General features: G+C 37.0%; 1 protein-coding gene across 1 annotated transcript in view; it reads left to right on the plus strand.

Annotated features, from left to right (window-relative positions):
• Positions 1–1270: 1270 nt before the first annotated feature.
• The window catches only part of LOC129721169 (myc box-dependent-interacting protein 1), a 97687-nt gene continuing 79482 nt past the window's right edge, over positions 1271–19475 (plus strand). Inside the window, exon 1 of the mRNA XM_055673435.1 lies at positions 1271–1927. Within this exon, the coding sequence (XP_055529410.1) occupies positions 1859–1927 (69 nt within the window). The 5' untranslated portion in view covers positions 1271–1858. The remainder of the gene's footprint in view (positions 1928–19475) is intronic.

Consider the following 19475-nt stretch of genomic DNA (forward strand, 5'->3'; position numbering starts at 1 on the left):
GCCGCATATGACAGAAAAAAATGGGTACAACAATACCCATTAATGGGTTTTCGACTCTTACCATGTAGTCATCTTTGACTTTCAGCAATGTATTTTGCTGGACCATAAAGAAAAATTTTGGTGTATACAGTCGCTGAACAAACACATTGATTCTGTCTGCAGACTCTGTATATTATGTAACAAAAAATACCCTAATTACAGTGTTTAGTACCATGTCTCCATCTCATACAACCCTAGGGCTGTATACCTTGTAGTATTTCCCATATAACTGTGTCCCAGTCTAATGTACACACTCGTGAAAAAAGAAGCCTCTAGCGAAAACTTGACATTTAAACAAGCCAAATTTTCTCGTTTTTTTGATTAATACAAACGAAATCTGCCCTTACAAATAAGATTTATTGATAAAAGAATTTACTCTTAATCAAACAATCTTATTTGAACACGTAGATTAAGCTTGTATTTATTGAAAAACGTGAAATTGTGGCTTATTTACATATGGCACATGGGTCCTTTTCACATGTTTAGCGAGATTTCAGTGCGTTTATATTCTGTCAGTTCCTGCCAATTTTCATTTCGCTCGAAATGTAAACTCGTGATATTCGCTTCGCATGAACTGTAAGTCCAGCCGAGTTTTCACGACAGATTTTGCTGGCGAAAAAGTACGCTTTTTCAATTTTCAAATTTTTCACTTCGCTGTAAACTATGCTTTATCTGGAAATCCTCTGCGAATACGTGTGACGCAAGCAAGCTGCTCTCAGAACACAGAGTTTGACAGAAACTGGTTAAACCTATTTTAATTATAGCTACATTCGTTCAAGTTTTTATGCTATCCACCTCTTTCTCTCTCTTTAGCACTATAGCTTTCTGATCACTTGTTTTGCAGCCTTGCGTCCAGCGTTGCCAGGTATCCAGATATAGCTGGATTATCCAGATTTTTGAACATGTATCCAGGTAGACAGATTTGATGTCCAATTATCCAGATTTTCCATGAATGATCCAGATTTTATCCAGATTTTATTTTCTCTGTTCCGCAAAGAGGTCATCACTTCAAATTTGGCGCGAAATTTTGCAATTTTGTCACCTCAAATTTTACGTACCCCAAGACTTTTATCCGAAGAATTTACCTTTCACCCCACGAAATGACTTCCAGATTTTTTCCAGATTTTTTTTTTTGCCTTTTCTAGATTTATAAAAAAAATGACCTGGCAACGCTGCTTGCGTCTGTGTGAGACAAGAAACTGCCAAGGTTGTGCGGTAGGTGAGGCGACGTTCGTTGTTGCGTGAGCAACCCACCAGTCGTCTGTGAACGTCGTCGCGAGTTGGTGTCGTCGTCGGGATCGTTGGGGCTCGTGTTGTGTGCTTTATTCATTTTATCGAATGAAAATTCTCTGATTATTTTGACAGCGCCAAGGGCCACAAGAAAATTTGCAGAAAGAACCGTCGAAACGAAACAAAACAGCAGCGAAAACGTTGGTGTGTTGGAGATATTCTTTCCGAGGTGTAGACAACGGAAACCGTACGGGTGCAGGAGAAGCGAGTGCTACGGGAACGCAACCTGAGCAGATTTTTCGAATTTACATATATAATTTCGCCTGGTAGAGCTAGAGTGTATTCTGTTGCGCCTCACTGTGGTCAGTGAAATCCGAGTTTTTTACGGTGTGGAAGTGTGAGAGTTGCGAGTCGAAGCTGGCGGCGGTCGTGCATTTTCCGTGACGGGCAAAAATAACCTGGTGTTGGATATATAAAAAATACACGAAAACCACCCATTCCGTTCCGGATCTCCAAAGGCTTGTGTCGGAAGTTCCGTACTAAATAAGAAGCATCCAAAATAATCTCCCAACTGCAGCAGTTTCGAACGATGGCTGAGAATAAGGGAATGTTGCTGGCGAAATCGGTCCAGAAGCATGCTGGAAGAGCTAAAGAAAAGGTAAAGCATTTTTCCTATCATCATCCGGCCTGTTGGACTATGCGTAAAAAGTCCAGCTTAAGTTAAGTTTCACGTTTTACCAGAATTCCCAACATTCACGTCCTCACCACTTTGGTAACAAAAAAACTGTGCACGAAAATAGATCGGAGCTCCCGAGCTGAGTACAGGGTTTTTTGTCATCGCACACGACACCGCGAGGACACAGATGTGCCTGAATTGACTATGAATCTATCTATCATTGCAGTCATCGATTCTCTAGATATCGGTGAGTTTCACACTGCTCTCCGGAGCATTCCATTTCATGAGAACTTTTAATGCTTTGATAAAACTTCTTTGAAAAAGTACTGAGTTATTTTCAAACCAAAATCACACTACGCTATTACTAAGAGTCTTGAAAGACCAGCGAGAGAATTGTGCCGAAGCAGAGAAAAGAAATATGTGTGTTAGCTGCGCGGGCAGATATTTATAGTTTTCGGCTTTTTTCCCTCCAATTTGTTTCTGGTGTGAGCATTTGTCGAATGTTATAACTGTCCCCGTTTAGAACATAATGCCATAAACCATCAATAGGCACGTTATTTGGCCGCTGATAATCACATACAGTTGATTGGAAATTATAAATTAGCAATATGAACAGACCGAAAATGTGTCATAAAGCATGAATTATTAGAAAAAAATGTAGCTGGTTTTAGAGTCAATAGAGAGCCGTTTTACTCTAAACTAGGATTTGCAATTTGCGTTCAGGAACATAAATAAACTGCTGGACAGGGAATTTTAGCTTTAAATCTGAAAGACTATCTCAAGGTAACTACGTAACCGCGAGTAATAAAGAACATTTATGAATTTTTATTCTATGAAATGATTCTATCGTATTAAAAAATTTATGAATTCATTCGTGCGTAGAGAAAATAGTATATTCTGTGCAGGAAGAATTGTATCACTTTATTTTTGATGTTATTACCAACTACCTAAGAGTAGTTAAACAAGAAGGCCGAATTGTGTCCATTTCTACCCACACATTCCGCAGCTTGCAAAAAATAAGTGCTGATAGCAGTAGTCTACGTTATCAGATAAACATGATCAATTGTTGCAGATTTCACAGGCCGTTGCGTACGCAGTTACGACGGCACACCACAACAGATATGTTTACGATTCTACGGCACACATGATCTCGGATCTACTTGTAAGTCTTCTACCTGGCGACTGATTCTGTTTTCACATATACTCGCTCAGCAGCTAAGGTGTTTTTTGTCTGACGTGGGAGGCGATACTCGATGAGGTCACGGTCGCTATCGAGTCGGATTGAAATTGAGCGAGCGAATGTAGGAATCGAAAACATTGTGGGGATTATTCAAATTCTATCAGTACGGTGCCAGCTCGAGCTACGGTTCGCCTTTAATGGAAGCCAGGAAAAGAACGCCTCGAAGCAGAGCGATGTCAACTCCTACGAATGAGAAAACTAGCGGTTGCTCTTTTGTGGCGAGTCACAATTTCCAGCCAGACAATGTCAATATACTGTCCAAAGAAGTTAGCTGCATGATTGCGGACATTTCTTTTATTCAAATGATTTTTTTTGACGCTACTCAATTCGACACTCTCACGGGAATAGCGTTCCACAAATAGCTTTTTTCAAAGTTCATAACATCTCTTATTCCAGTTCCGAAGTGCATAAATTAACACCAATTGCTATTCAAAATTCCTCACACAGTGCTGGTTTAATGCCACTTCACCAGCAACTTGCAAAGTGATATGGAATGTGTATTGCCTAACAACAGCTGCTTATCCCATGCAGGCTTCAAAAGACTGCTAGTGATCTGTTGTGTTGTAGTTGTTGGTGGTGGTGGTGTTGATATTTATGCTGATTGTGGAGGAAATGTCATCTCACGCGCTAGGTATGGCACCGACGATGTTGAAAGAGGAGAAAGTCCAAATACTGCATCATGGTTGATCACCAAGAGATTCGAGGCAGGTCCGATTAGTTGGATGTAGAAAACCTGTATTGACTTCTCTTTGAAAGCACAACAGTCTGCGTGAATGACTAAATATTCAATGTCATCGCTACGTAACAGATAACAGACATCCAAGCTAGAACAAAAAACTCCAGACATCGTGTGTAAGATTTCAAATTCTTACTCGTTTGGAATGCTAACGACATCTTCCTGAAACTTGCGACTTTAACCACTTTAGTGATGGCAGCGCTGGTTTACGGTCAAAGCTGCCAGACGCATGAAAATTCTTACAGATTATACAGTCTCTGTTTATGCAACTATATAACATAGATTTTGTGAGGTTTATGTATTTATTTTTTCAAACCAACACTAAAACAAACAAATTTATCGCAAATATACAGAGGGATTGAATAAAGAAGTCGATAATGCACACATTACGACTGCTCAAAATTTCTACATTTAAAAACGGCAACCATTCTCATTGCGATAATATCGATAAAAGCTGGAAAACTATCGATTTTATCGAATCATTGCCCATTAAGTGTTCTTAGCGCCACCAACCGTTGCGTCTTTTTACACATGAAGCAAAGTTAGCTTGGATATCTGTTATCTGTGGTAATACCTTCACAGGCAAAAATTTGAAATGAATCAGATGAAATGTTGTTTGTAGGCAAATTGTTCCTAAACTGTTTGGCTGTTTGGTAGCATATATTATCGACTTGTGATATCTGAAATACTAAGCCATGCTTACCAATGAATCGACAAATCAAGAAATGAAGGTAGTTTTAGTTCCATTTTGCATACATGCACAACGATTTTGAACTATGTGTAATTTAGCGATTAAGAGATTCAAAAATAAATAATGTAAAATGTAAAAAGCTAGCCAAAACATTTAAAAAAAATGTTTCAAAACAAAGGTCCATGTATTCAAAACTTAATTCAAAACAATAATTCAAAAAATGGTTTGTTGAATTGATTGGGGGTCTTTACGTCAAATCTAAAATCCGCGTAAATTCCGAAATTTGTGTGAAAACGCGGCAAAACAAGTTTAGTGTATTTTTCGTTGTCATTTTGTATTTGGCTGAAACATTGCAAAAATGTCCCTATGAGCTAGGGATTCCATTAAGTGTTTTTTTTTTTTTTGTTCTGAGAAGAGTTAATGCAAAAAAGGTATCGAAGTTTCGTTTTTTTGTTAGAGCGAAACAGTATTCTTATCTGTGTGACATCTTCGACAAAATTGTAGATATTAATTTTGTCTTTTCAAAAAAAAAAAAAAAAAATACACGGCGGAAAAAAATTCAGGCAAAAAATAAATAATTAGATGAATTAACTGACGGCTTCGTCAGTTGGGGCAGTATGGGCAGTATTCAGTTTGCCTAGCTCTACTGCTCTTATTCCACTTACTAATTCAATGTATGTTAAGTTACCTTGAACAATGAAGTTTTTCTGCAACTTCAACACATCCATATATTTCACCTGACCGAAGAGAACATTCATTAAGCACATCTTCACTGCTAGCGATATTTGGTTACCATTTTCTCGAGAAATATGCATTTGTTCACCCTCAAATAACCTCAGTTCCGTCGCACTAGCAAATAAGCAAATAACGCATGCACTTTGAACACTCACGATTAACCGAATCAATGAAGGATACGGGATAAATGACATTTCAATTTATCCAACACATCCAACAGGTTGGTTTGGCTCGTCAGCAGTTAGCTGGTATTTTTGTTGCCAGAATAAAAGGGAACTATTTTTTCGTTGCCGCATCCTTTATTTATTAGAGTTTATCACATGTGAAACCATTTTTTTGATGTTTGTTGAGTTGTAAAAACTTATTTTGCTATTTGTATATTCCTACACATAGAAATTACCTTATAAATCAAATAGATATAGTAATCAGATATAGACTTCAAGCAAGCGTTTTTCTGCGAAACTGTGCGCCAGTGGTTAAGTGCGAATTTGTCGATAGTAAAAAAACCGTTGTTCCCCCCGTGGTCCAACTCTCGCCTTCGGGAATTGGAGCGAGAACGTAATTCGTGGCAGCGCAAATATCGTCGCTGGAAGACTGAATTTTCCAAAAATAATTTTAAACGATCGAATGAAGCGTATCGTCAACTAAATGCGGGAAATCCTATGTTATGCGAGTCCAAATTGACCTACGTAGGAATCCTAAACGTTTTTGGAGCTTCGTGAATTCGAAACGAAAACAGTCTGCCATCTCCTCGAGTGTTCTTCTTGACGAAACTGAGTCCAAATCTACTACGGAATCATGCGATGTCCCGGAATTCCGTTTTCGCTGATAATGTTGCTTCCGATCCAGAAGCTGATATCGCTTCAGTAGACGTTTCTGTCGATTTGATGGATCTATGTACATTCGAAATTACACCCGATATGATATTAGTCGCAAGTAAAAAAATTGAAGCGATCATGCTGCCCTGGTCCAGATGGTATACCTGCTACAGTTTTTGCTCGCTGTGCTTCAGCTCTTGTGGAACCCCTGTGCCGCATTTTTAATAGATCGTTTGAGCAAGCTAAATTTCCGGCGATATGGAAGCAGTCGTATACGTTTCCTGTTTTCAAAAATGGAGACCGTAAGAACGTAAGAAATTATCGTGGAATTACGAGCCTTTCAGCTGCATCGAAGCTATTTGAGATAATTGTAAGCAACTTTATACTTGAACGGACAAAGTTCTATATTTCCCCGGATCAACATGGTTTATGCCTGGCCGATCCGTTTGTACAATTCTGCTGGAATTCACATCAACCTGCATCTCTCACATGGAGCAAAAGGCGCAAGTTGATGTTATATACACTGATTTGAAAGCAGTATTTGATCGTATTGACCACAAGATAATTTTGCGAAAACTTGAACGGCTTGGAGCTTCTCGAAAACTAACGGAATGGCTCAGTTCTTATTTGTGCGATAGAACTCTTCGTGTGCAGATTGGATCCAGTTTTTCGTCACAGTTCACCAATGTTTCCGGTGTTCCTCAGGGCCGCAATTTGCGACCTCTGTTGTTCATTTTATTCTTCAACAACATCGTCTTGCTACTTGGAGCCGGCTGCAAATTAGTGTATGCTGATGATTTAAAATTATAGTAATAAATTAAGTAGTTCAAACTGTTGATGACTGCAATCGTTTACAAGCACTTTTGGATACGTTTGTTGATTGGTGTCGACGAAATAGGCTTGTTCTTAGTGTTTCTAAATGTCAAGTTATGACCTTTCACCGAAAAAGCAGTCCAATAGTTTTCAGTTACCGAATCGATGGGCATGTCCTTAAGAGAGTAGACCAAGTCAATGACCTTGGTGTCTACTTGATAGTAAGCTTACCTTCAATCAGCATCGCTGGGCTGTTATCTCGAAAGCTGCACGTCAACTGGGATTTATCACAAAAATTGCTCGAGATTTCAAGAATCCTCACTGCCTTAAAACACTTTATTGCTTGTTGGTACGGCCTCTGATCGAGAATGCTTCTATCATTTGGTGCCCTCATCAGCTAGTGTGGAATTTACGCCTCGAACGTGTGCAGAAAATATTTCTACGATTTGCGCTAAGAAATCTACCTTGGCGGGATCCCGTAAATCTTTCGCCATATCCCGATCGCTGTCGTCTACTCGGCCTAGAGACATTAGAACGACGAAGACAAATACATTAGGCTTTATTTATCGCCAAGATAATTAACAACGAAATCGACTCTTCAAGATCGCTGTCTTAATTGAACTTTCGGGCTTCACAACGAACTCTTCGCTCTACTGGATTGCTGCAACGAAACTTCCATCGTACTACGTTTGCGTGCAATGAACCTTTGACTGCCTGTATTCGCACCTTCTCTGTTGTGGAAAATTTATTCGAGTTCAGAGAACCATCATTGATGTTTAAACGAAGATTAAATAATACCTCGCTTTTATAATTTTGACCGCTCAATATTTAATAAGACTTTTGTCAGTTAAATTAAATCAAATAAATAAACAAATATTTTGCGGTAAATTTGGAATCATTGCGCACTGCGCAAATTTCTCGATCCCTTTTGTTCTCACACAGTAAACGACAACATTTATCAATCCTCGACAATCGTGTATATCGTGAAGCGCAGCAAACACATATCTAAAAATTACATCACTAGTATTATTTGCTCAGGAGTACAACTTATGGCGTCAGCATTTTACTTATATTGAACGATGGAGTCGTGAAGAACGTTTATTTGCAATTCATTGCAATGAAACTACAAAAAAACGAATATAGTTTTACAAATTTTCATTCTCTCTTTGCTACTGACGAACTAAACCCAATCATGCCAAAAAAAAAGCTGTAAAAGTGGCTTTTTTACAATTACAATTACAATTACAATTCAGAAGCTCCGTTGGACTTTTCGTAACTTTTCTAATTTTTTCTAATAAGATAAAAAGTAAGAAAGTATGACAAAAAAATAGTAGATGAAATTCGGCTGCTTACTAAAAAAGGGAGGTAGTTTAAAATATTACAACTGACATAGACTGACGAGAATTGGTAATTTACCCCATCTTAAAAAGTTGTTTTTTTTTTAAGAATTTGATTGTTCTATGAAAATCACAAAAGGTTAACTAAACATTGATGGTTGTTCGATGATGTAGAAATTAGAAAAAAAGTCAAAACTTTCAAAAAACTATTTATTTTATTTGAGCAAATTTATTTTTGAATGCATATTTTTTTAAGGACAATATTATTACTTCCATCTTCGCCGAAGACACTACACCAATTACAGAAACCTTTTAAAAATAGAATTAGAAGAAGAAGAAAAATTTTTATTATTGATAGACACCCGGCGCAGGAGATCTACTAACAATGTGTAGTTTTCCAAAAAAAAAAAATTCAAAAAAGCGAGTTTGTTGAGATGCTTCATTTTTCATTTTTTCATCGTATTTTTTTAAATCTTCCTTTATGGTATGTTTCTCTTGGAACGACAAAAATGCCATCTAAAACTTTACAGATAAAAAAAGTTTTTTTTTTTGGAAAATCGTAACTTTTTTCCATTTCTTTATGAGTAAACAACCATCAATATTTAGCTAACCATTTGTAGTTTTCATAAAAAAAAATAAAATCTTAAGACAAAATAAGTCGTGATTTAAAAATATAATAATACCACAAAATGACATTTCTAGCCCATGGGAACATATGCGCAAAATTTCAACCAGATCAAAAATTGTCTATTGAAATAGGGGCTGTCCACATTCCACATGGACACAAAAATCGTCATTTTAGACGTTTTCTACAACGAAAACGGTTAGCAATTTATATGATCAAAATTCAGCCAAAACGCCTAAAAACGTTAAACAGCGGAGGTCCTAACAGAAATGAATTCCAAATTTAATAGAAAACCGTTCGAATGAGCAGAGAAACACCTCTAAAACAAGAAAAACTGGTCAAAAATTGATCTAAAATTAGTATCCAATAACTTAAAAAAACTTAAATCAGAAAAAAAACCAAACTCAAGGAAAAACTATATCAAATTTAATTCAAAATGCATAAAAACTCTAGTTAATGTAGCTTAAAACATCTGAAAACAATTTTTTTCAAATAGAAAAGATGATTACTGAATTTAGTTCAATCTAGATTGAAAAACGTCACTAATATCTAGAAAAAGCCTACAATGGAAATGATGGTTTATGACGCTTTATTCAGGCAGCAAAGATAAAAGAATAGAATGTTTCGCAGGGAACAAAAAAAAGCAGAAAAAATGATTTAAAATCATGTTAAAAAGCCTTTAGAAAACTGATTAAGCAAATGAGGTATTCCGAACTAACTTAAAATGTTCAACGAATGAACTAACTTAAAATGTTAACGTTCTAAAAGAAAAGGGCAAAGCAGAAAATGATTCCAAATTTAGCGAAAAGTGGATGTGGATGGATGAGACTAGAGACGGAACTTATTCCAAATTGAGCTTCAACTAAGTGCACCAAAGATCTTTATTAACGAAAGAAAATGATTAAAAAAGAAATAATTCTTAGAAGCAAAATTTATCACAAATACAGCTGACAACGACTCTAAAACCAGAATAGCTGTAGATTTTTTTTGCTGATTTCCATTTCTTTGGTAAAATATCGTGTCCACGTGGACATTATTATTATTCATTATTAGTTTCTGCTCCACCGTTTTTCTCCTCTAGCAAAAGGATTCGTAGGGCAGTATCAAGCAGGCTTAACGCAAGTACGTGTTACTACGAATCAAATCTTCACTCTCTGGCAGATCATAAATGCCGGGAGTACGACGTTCCCACACATCACGTCTTTTTGGACTTCATGGCAGCTCATGATACAGTCGATCGAGACTAGCTATGGCAAATAATGCACGACTACGGTTTTCCGTTTAAAGTGACACGATTTATTCAAGCTACGCTGGATCGAGTAATGTGTTACGTGTGCGTATTGTGGACACCCTCGAATCCCTCTGCAACGCGCAAAGGGTTGAGACAAGGAGATGGACTATCTTGCACGATGTTCAACATTGCCTTTGAGGGTGCAATCCGACGAGCTGGCATCGAAACACGAGGCATGATTTTCAGCAAAGGTAGTCAACTCATAGGCCTCTGCAGACGACCTCGACGTTATTACGAGTACCTTCGCGACGGCGGAAGCAATCTGCGCCTGACTAAAAGTGAAGGCTATTAGAGTTGGACAAAAAATTAATGTTACTTTGTCCTCCCATGGTCGCTGATCATGGACGGCGTTAAACTTGCAGTGGTAGATGGTTTGGAAACTTGGGTTCTTTGGCAACCGCCGACAATGACACAAGTAAGAAGATCCAACGACGTTTTCAAGCTGAGAATCGCGCCTACTTTGGCCTTCGCAGGACGCTTCAATCCAGGTGCGTACGGCACCGCACGAAACTGACGTTGACGACCTCCGTTAAACCAGTAGTTCTCTATGGACCTGAAACCGTGACGCTGCTCACGGAAAATAAACTATGGTCTGTTATAAACGAAGTTGTATTTAACAAAGCACGCTATAGACAAAACGAAGAAATCACTTTGGTTGAAAATGGTCAGAAAATTGAAACACCATATATTGTAGCTGAAGCTTTCAATGAATATTTTATAAACGTAGGACAAGTAGGGCCTGTAAACGTTCCTCAGACAAATTTTCAAACCTCGCAAAATGTTATTTGCAATCATGAATTTGATTTCGCTCAGGTCGAAGAAACAAATATTGTACAAACGATAATCAATCTCAATCGTGCTACAGCAGTTGTAAAAGATGGTTTATCTGTAAAATTTATTTTTCATACAAGAGATTGTGTAGCACCAACTTTAACAAATCTAGTAAATCAAATGTTTAGAACAAATGAGTATCCAACTTCGTTGAAAATTGCTAAAGTCATACCTCTATTCAAGTCTGGTGATTGCACTTCGAAAAGAAGTTTCAGACCAATATCCATCCTGCCAGCTACATCGAAAATTTTTAAAAGAATAATAGAGAAACAAATTAAAATGTATCTGCTTGAAAATGACATCATAAACACAAACCAGTATGGTTTCCTTCAAAAGTCAAACACGGTAGCTGCTTCGGCAGATCTTATGAATGTTGTATACACTGCTAGAGACAACGGTTTGAAAATCGCATGTATATTTTTGAACTTAAGTAAAGCTTTCGATTGTATATCCCACTCGATACTGTTACGAAAAATACGAATGTATGGCTTTAGTGAATCTGCGTCAAGTTTGTTAGAGACTTATCTAGAGCAAAGACCGCAGTACACCTTTGTTAACAATTGTTATAGCTCATCTTGTGTCATAAAATCAGGCGTCCCACAAGGTTCAATTTTGGGTCCTTTACTTTTCATTATTTTTGTTAACGATATGTTGGGTTTGCCCTTAAGAGGTCGCTTGCAGTTGTATGCAGATGATGCCTGTCTCATCTGTGAAGCAAAAACGTTCGAAGAGCTTGAAGCGAATATGCAACACAATCTTAACCTACTGTTACATTGGTTGAACTCAAATAGATTGAGATTGAATGTTGAAAAATCCTGCTATATGATAGTAAACAGTTCTACTTCATTAGATATTAGAGTTGACTCAATACCATTGAAAAAAGTAGATTCAACGAATTATTTAGGACTGGTTATTGATTCCAGTCTATCGTGGAAAAACCATGTAGATCATGTTATTAAGAAAATAACACCTTACGTATTTGCTATTAAAAAAGCAAGACCATTCATTACCGAAGATATTTCATCTTACGTACATGAGCTGCCTATGGGGATGTGCGTATTTGCTATTAAAAAAGCAAGACCATTCATTACCGAAGATATTTCATCTTACGTACATGAGCTGCCTATGGGGATGTGCCGCCGAAGTTCATTTAAAACCTCTAAAAGTACTGCAGAACAGAGTTGTCAAAACTATTTGTAATTTACCACTGCGCTTTCCTTCAATCGAGCTGTATGATGAAAAAACACTATCTGTTGATTCACTATGCACTTACAATATACTACTGCATATCCATAAATACGCCATAATTTAATAAAATCAATGTAAGATTAGTTCGAGTATCCGCAATTCATGCACACAATAATAGGCGACATGATGCTATGTATGTGAGTGGTCCAAGAACTACATACGGTTCAGAAAACATTTTCTATAGAGGTATCATAATGTACAACACCTTACCACTAGAAATGAAGCATTTAAATGTAAGATTGTTCAAAAGAAGATTACGACAACACTTGTACAATTAGTTTAAGAAATTTTGTAACAGCCAACTGATAATTTTGTCTCTCTTCAAAGGTAGCTGATAACAGTTTGTTACAAACTCTTAGCTACAAATACAATAAATAAAGCAAAAAAAATATACGCACACTGGCCGTATTTGAACGGGAAGTGCTGCGGACAATATTTGGTGGAGTACAAACTGAAAGCCGAGAGTGGCTCAGACGTATGAATCACGATCAAGGGCCTTACGTTGATATACCACTATGACCCTAATCTCCATCCATATGAACTCTAATCACGGCTGGCACACACTCAATCGATAATTTGTAATCTGTTGTGAATACTTTCCAATTATTTACATACTGGCATTCAAATTTGAGTACACGCGTTTAGATCTTTGCACAAGACGCTTAGCCTTATGTTTATTTCTACTTTCAAAGCAACTATCGTACTGCTGTTAGTAGATTTGCATCCACTAACAGCCGAGTATCTTATCTCGTAGTTACATGCATATTCATTTCTACTTCCTCGCTGCAGCTGAATGAACGCACAGGGGATATCAGTTTTATTGCACATGACTTTCCAAGCACTTTTACGAGGTAGACAACTCGTATAAGCGTGCCGGATTTGCATACTATCCTCAATTAGCCTTTTTTATTAAAGATTCGATCAAATTTGTTTGAGTTGTAAAGACATTGATTGTTACTTAATATGGTGACTGTCACTACCACCATTGAATTCGATTATCTGTTATGTTGTACCCCTACGGGCAGCAACTTGCAGTTCATCAACCTTTCTCCCTTGTTTTGTTGTTGTTAGAAACCAAAATATGCTAACCCAGGACGATACGCTCCCTGACATACACGACAGCTGTTGCAAAGATATTCCCGATGCGAAACCTGTTTTAAAAAAATGGTATTGGTAGTCTCCCCATTCAATTTTCGCATAAACTTTTCCAGCAATGTGATAACCGAGTAAACTAGAAAAAGCACAAGAGGTTTACCCTCACTGCCAAACGTGTGCGACCGCGTTGTGATCTGAGCACTTGTTTCGATTCTGCGCACGTTCAATCGAACCCGACCGTTGCCGTGCCGGTTGTCTGCCATTACGGCTCTATTGAGGCGAAGTAGCTCAGCAGATCTTACCACATCTCATCATGCGCGCGCTGCGCCACGGTGACGGTGCGGGCAAATAGAAAGTTCGAAAAAAAAACCAGCAACTGAGATGCACTGGAGAATGCGACGGAGGTTCGACTCTGGCAGCTGGTTGTCTTACTTAAATTGACGGTGTCAGCGGGTGTGTACTGTGTGTGTGTGTACTCGAGTTTGCATAGTAGGGAAGGTTGCATTTAAAAAGTTTCGTGATAGGGTAAAGGCAACGGTTGTGGGCAACTGTAGTTATTTGTGCAACAAATCGATTCTTTTATTTCTATGAAATATTTAACTCAACAAGCTCTACTACAGTGAAATCAAATGATTTCAGTTATCTACTTCATAAGTAAGTACGGTACAAATGTTTTCGAATGTATTTTCAAATTTTACTACACTATCTCGTTTGTTTTTTTTTATAGACATGAAAAATTTTTGTTAGAAAAACCGTTTTGCCTTAAGAGTGACTATTTTGCAATGTTCAGAATTGTTTTAGGCAACTAAATTGTCTTTCTAAAAATATCTTAATTTGAAAAATTTTGACCGTGTTTTTGCTCTTTGTTTTTGTATTTAACTATTTTATTTCACATGAAAAAAAAAATCTCCTAACTACTTTCTCTTTGTCATTATTTAGAAATATCGATTTATTGAAGAAGGTTCTAAAATTTCAGTCATTTTTAAACATAACTCTAAATAATTTTTTGAAATATGAAGTACGTAAAGTTGCTTAGTTTAGTAAGTCATACACTACACACCCACTAAGTTTCATTGAGTTCCGAGAGAGTGCTGCGAACATCTGTAGTTGGCGCGAAATCCGTCAGAAACAGTTTCGCATAATTTATATAGTGAAACTTATTTTATAAAACAACTTGGTAATCTATTTTCACTGATAAAATTCACTAAAACTTTCGTTTGTGCTGTGTAGGTTATGCAAGCATACTGAGGCATTTCAAATTATTATTCGTAGAAACCTGCTCCAATAACGTAATCGTTCGGGTTTGTGATTAGGTTTGTGATCACGTACCTCCTCGGAGACAGGTTTATTGCAGACTTGTGTTATTCTCAACAAATTTACTCGTTTCGAGTTGATTAATAGTCACAATAGAGCTTGAATTGTTTTCTCTACATCAGGTTGTCAAAAATAGCAAGCGATTAGCCCGGTGACACATAATGTGTGTTTGTTGTCTGATACATTCACCGAAACGTGGTTGTAAGCGAGAGACATGTTTTGATACAGGCATGAAAAGCTAAGAATTTCTAGTACGTGATATAAACCGAAAGCTACAGACAATTTAACTATTGCATAATTTTACTATTCCCTTACCATTATCATTGGATTCTATAAAACTTTCTTCGTTGATCGAACTGCGTGCCTAATGTAAACCCCGTACTAATCACCAATTGAATCATCATTCCGATCAGACAGATCGGCTCACTGCTGGTCAATCCGCGTCTCCATGTCTTGCAATTCATTTTCCGGTCCGATTCAAGTGCCAGATAGTTGCTGCAAAATAACTCGAAAGCAACTTTGTTGATTGGATGAAAGTAAAAGCACCATAATTGCTTTCTTCTTTCACTCCTCCTATCTTATGGGACTTTTTTTTTTTTTCAAAACAGTCTCACACCCGTAGGCAGTGACCGGTTTTCTTTAATTCCACCTAAACCCTTCCGCTCGGAAGATTTCGCGATGCTGAATGCCGTGGATGGAGGAAATGTCGAAAGACATTTCTTGACCCCAGATACGACTTTCATTTAGTTGGCATTCCTCGATGTGTGTTGTTACGAAAGTCCGTCGCTGCAATGTGGCCCATCAACCTTTCATCTAGGCGCTAGGCTCATAAATCAATTTCTGAATAATACACAAACAGCGCTTCAACAACGCCACCGTCAACAGGGACAACTTTTTGCCAGACATGCTGCGACTTAAAATTTGAAGAAAAAAAAACTGCCATATTACTACACATTGCATGTTGCTGCTGGTCTGCACAGAGCACAGCCGGCCACCAGACCGAACGGAGATGAGAGTGAGAAAACACACTATAAATCCAACCATAAATAAATAAATCGAAGCAAAAACGGCGCGGAAAATTCTCTTAAATTAAATACTTCGTCATTTGAACGCGTCACGACGGTCGCGACCGTCCGCGGAGAAATGGACGATGAAAAACAAAATTTTAGCATTCCTCAAGTTCAATTGATGATAAGCAATTTGCAAACTGTCGATGGTAGTTTGCCTTTTTTCTATTGCTTTATCTGGTAAATATCAGGAGGGTCAATCAAGCTCAAGCTTTATCTGTTGAATATGAGCCAGATGATGTTATTCATGGAATGTTTTGTTATTGTTTTGTTCAAGGTGTAGACACACAATCTCTAAATGAGTATCGAAATTTATGATAGCATTGTGCTGTGTTACATGGCATGAATAACGGTAAAAATAATCAGCTCGAATCGAAAGAAAGGTTGTCAACGTTGTTAAAAGCTCAATCAGAAATTCTTTAGACAAGTCAATATCACCCTTTTATTGTAAGTCGGAACTTACCAGTTAAAGCTGTCAAACGGTGGATGTCTATGCTGGGATAAAATCAATATTTAATTAGTCGTAAACCGGCACTTATGGTGACTTTGGTTTTTATTAAATTAGCAATAAACTGAGTGTCATAGAAGCGCGGAAAGTGCTTTTTTGACGCTGTTTGGTTACATTGGCTGCTGTGAAATAATTCAGGCTTTGTGAGTTCACAATCATAAATTACCACTACTACATTAAAGTCGCTTTCGACGCGGTTTTTTACGCTTAGTTTTGCGAATTTCGGAATTAGAAAAATAATTTTTCACACGACATTTTTTCTAATGATTCCTGTTTCAAATCGTTCATTGAATGTCGGACACACTCCAAAATCAATTCTCGAAAAAGCAAAACCAAAGTGCTACATTCCGATTGGGAATTTGATTTGTATATTTAAACAATTTTTCCATAGATCAAGTTAGTTTTTGCGCGACTTTTCATTCAACTGTTATTCAGTTTTAGTAACCTAACATGTCGTTCAGAACGCTACATTAGATATTCTTTAAAAAGCCAATATTGATTGATAATCTTTATCCACTTGAAAGAGAAATATTTTCTTAAAAAAATTTTAGCCCCAAAAAATGTGTAAAATTTGGAAATTGTTTACGGAAACATCGCTTATAAAGGATTTTTAGTTTCCTAGAAACAGTAAGTCTCTGTTTTGGAAATCGGAATGGCGTTGGACACCAAAATAATGTTACCGTTTTTCTGTTTCTGAGATCTGAAAACAATCAATAGTGCAGAGCTTTACCAGAAGTCGCCAACTGAATAGTGTCAGTTTCTTAGTATCATGTCGGTTCTGAAAATACCAGCTTTTTTCAAATTTATCAAATGTATGAACCGAAAACCTCTTGGAAAAAATTAAACTGTTGGCTGGCTAGACCATGTGGATAGAGCGAGGCCAGCAGAATACAGCGTCCCATTTTAGCGTTTTCAGACACGTTTCGAGAACGTTAGCAATATGTGGTCAAGCGTTGTCGTGCAAAAGAATCACTTTTTCTTCACTTTTCCTGTATTGTGGCTGTTTTTCCTCTAATACTACTTTAATACTCTGAATGCATCATTTGTCGTTCAGAGAGAGCTCCTGTTATGGTTTCACTTCCAATTCAGCGTCCACGATTTTTTATAGCTAAAAGACGTTCCATATCTTCTTAATGTAGAGTCACAATTTTCGTAGCAAATGGCGCTTGAATTCCGACATTTTCACACAACAAATCAAAATTGGCCAATCGAAAATTGATAAACTTGATGATTTGCAGTTGTTGTTGAACAATATGTGGTCAAGCGTTGTCGTGCATAAGAATCCTTTTTTCGTCACTTTTCCTGTATTGTGGCTGTTTTTCCTCTAATACTACTTTAATACTCTGAATGCATCATTTGTAGTTCAGTGAGAGCTCCTGTTATGGTTTCACTTCCAATTCAGCATCCACGATTTTTTATAGCTCAAAGACGTTCCATATCTTCTTAATGTAGAGTCACAATTTTCGTAGCAAATGGCGCTTGAATTCCGACATTTTCACACAACAAATCAAAATTGGCCAATCGAAAATTGATAAACTTGATGATTTGCAGTTGTTGAATCAACCTCAGGTTACAATAAACCGTTGCCGATGTGTTCTTTTTTACCGACTGTTAATACTGGTGATTTTCAATTTTTACACCTGGCACTTCGGACCAATTCCAAGTAACATGAGACAACGATTTCAACAGACCATCTTAGATCTGGCTGGAACTTCGTGTTCGTGCAGATGCTTCTATAGGCTAGAGATGTCATTTTGTGCTATAAGTTTTTTTTTAATCACAACTTATTTTTGAGTCAGAACCGTTCGTTCGATCGGTGTGACGTCTTCGGCAAAGTTGCAGGTAATAATTTTGTCCTTCCAAAACAATATGCACTGTAAAAAATTTTTGTGAACAAACATGAAATAATTATCTCAGAAGGTTTATTTTTTAAAACTTTTTATTTTTTATGATAGTTACAAAATAATTTTCTCAGAAGGTTTATTTTTTAAAACTTTTTATTTTTTATGATAGTTACAAAAGGTTAGCTTAACATTGATGATTATTTCATTGTGGAGAAAAGAAAATGGTAATAATTTCGTTCCAAAAACACCGCAAGGAAAAAAATTCTTAAAAAAAAGGTGGAAAATAATTCTAAATTAATTATAGATCATTCCATATCAAGCGACATCGAAAAAGTACAAACGATACAGTTTACCTTGCGACGCACGCGCTGTTTGATTTAACCGTTGCGTAGTTCAGTCAAAAATCAATTCGAAAAAAAAAATAGAAATAAACTTTCGGAACTTCGTTCAGCAGTAGATCTCAGAAGTTTTGTCTTCTCGAAAAAGGTTCCCATGCAAAATGCCAGTTCAATCGTGCAGCAGCCTCCTTCCCAGAGGTACAAAATTGTATTCCTTCTTACAGAAATTTGATTATCTGAAATCTACTATATACTCCGACATTACTTCGCCAGAATAAAGTGCTGAAACTAGACACCTTGTTGTCCATGAGAGAACCAGCAACATGGCATGGCAGCAAAATTAGTAGGCAACAAAAAAAGAATAGCGATAAAAATTTCAAAGTCTCGAAATAGAAAAGCTAAAGTTTAAAAACCTGTCCTTTTTAGCTTTTTATTCCTTGGCTTTGAAAACTTTGTCGCTATTCTAAGACAACTTTGACTGTTTTGATGCTCAAAATACGGAAGTCCCATTGAGCCGAAATTTTGCATGGGGACTTTTTTCGAGGAGACGGAACATTTCAACCCTACTGCAAAATTGAATTCGAAGGTCAAATTTTTCCCATGCAATCCATTGGCACTCTAATAAACGGTAATGCAGAACTATTATTGAAAAAAAATTAAAGATCAAATGCTCTGGGGCGGCACTCTCCTGAGGTAATATGAGTTAATCTCGAGATATACCGTTTTTAGGAAGCCAGTTTTAATTCCTCAATGAGTATGAATCGCATGATATGGAAAAAACCAAAACTGGTATCGTAAAAATGGTATATCTAAAAATTGACTCATAGTACCTCGCGGTGATAGTTGTTTTTACGTGAAATTTTTCAAGGAACACGGTCAAATTTTCAAATTTGAGATAAAAAAGGATCTGGAAACAATTCCGGTAAAAAACTTATATTTTTTTTGGAAGGACCAAATTATTATCTATAGCTTTTTCGAAAACACTAAACCGATTAAACA

The sequence above is a fragment of the Wyeomyia smithii genome, chromosome 2 (assembly GCF_029784165.1).
Source record: "Wyeomyia smithii strain HCP4-BCI-WySm-NY-G18 chromosome 2, ASM2978416v1, whole genome shotgun sequence".
Taxonomy (NCBI): Eukaryota; Metazoa; Arthropoda; class Insecta; order Diptera; family Culicidae; genus Wyeomyia; species Wyeomyia smithii.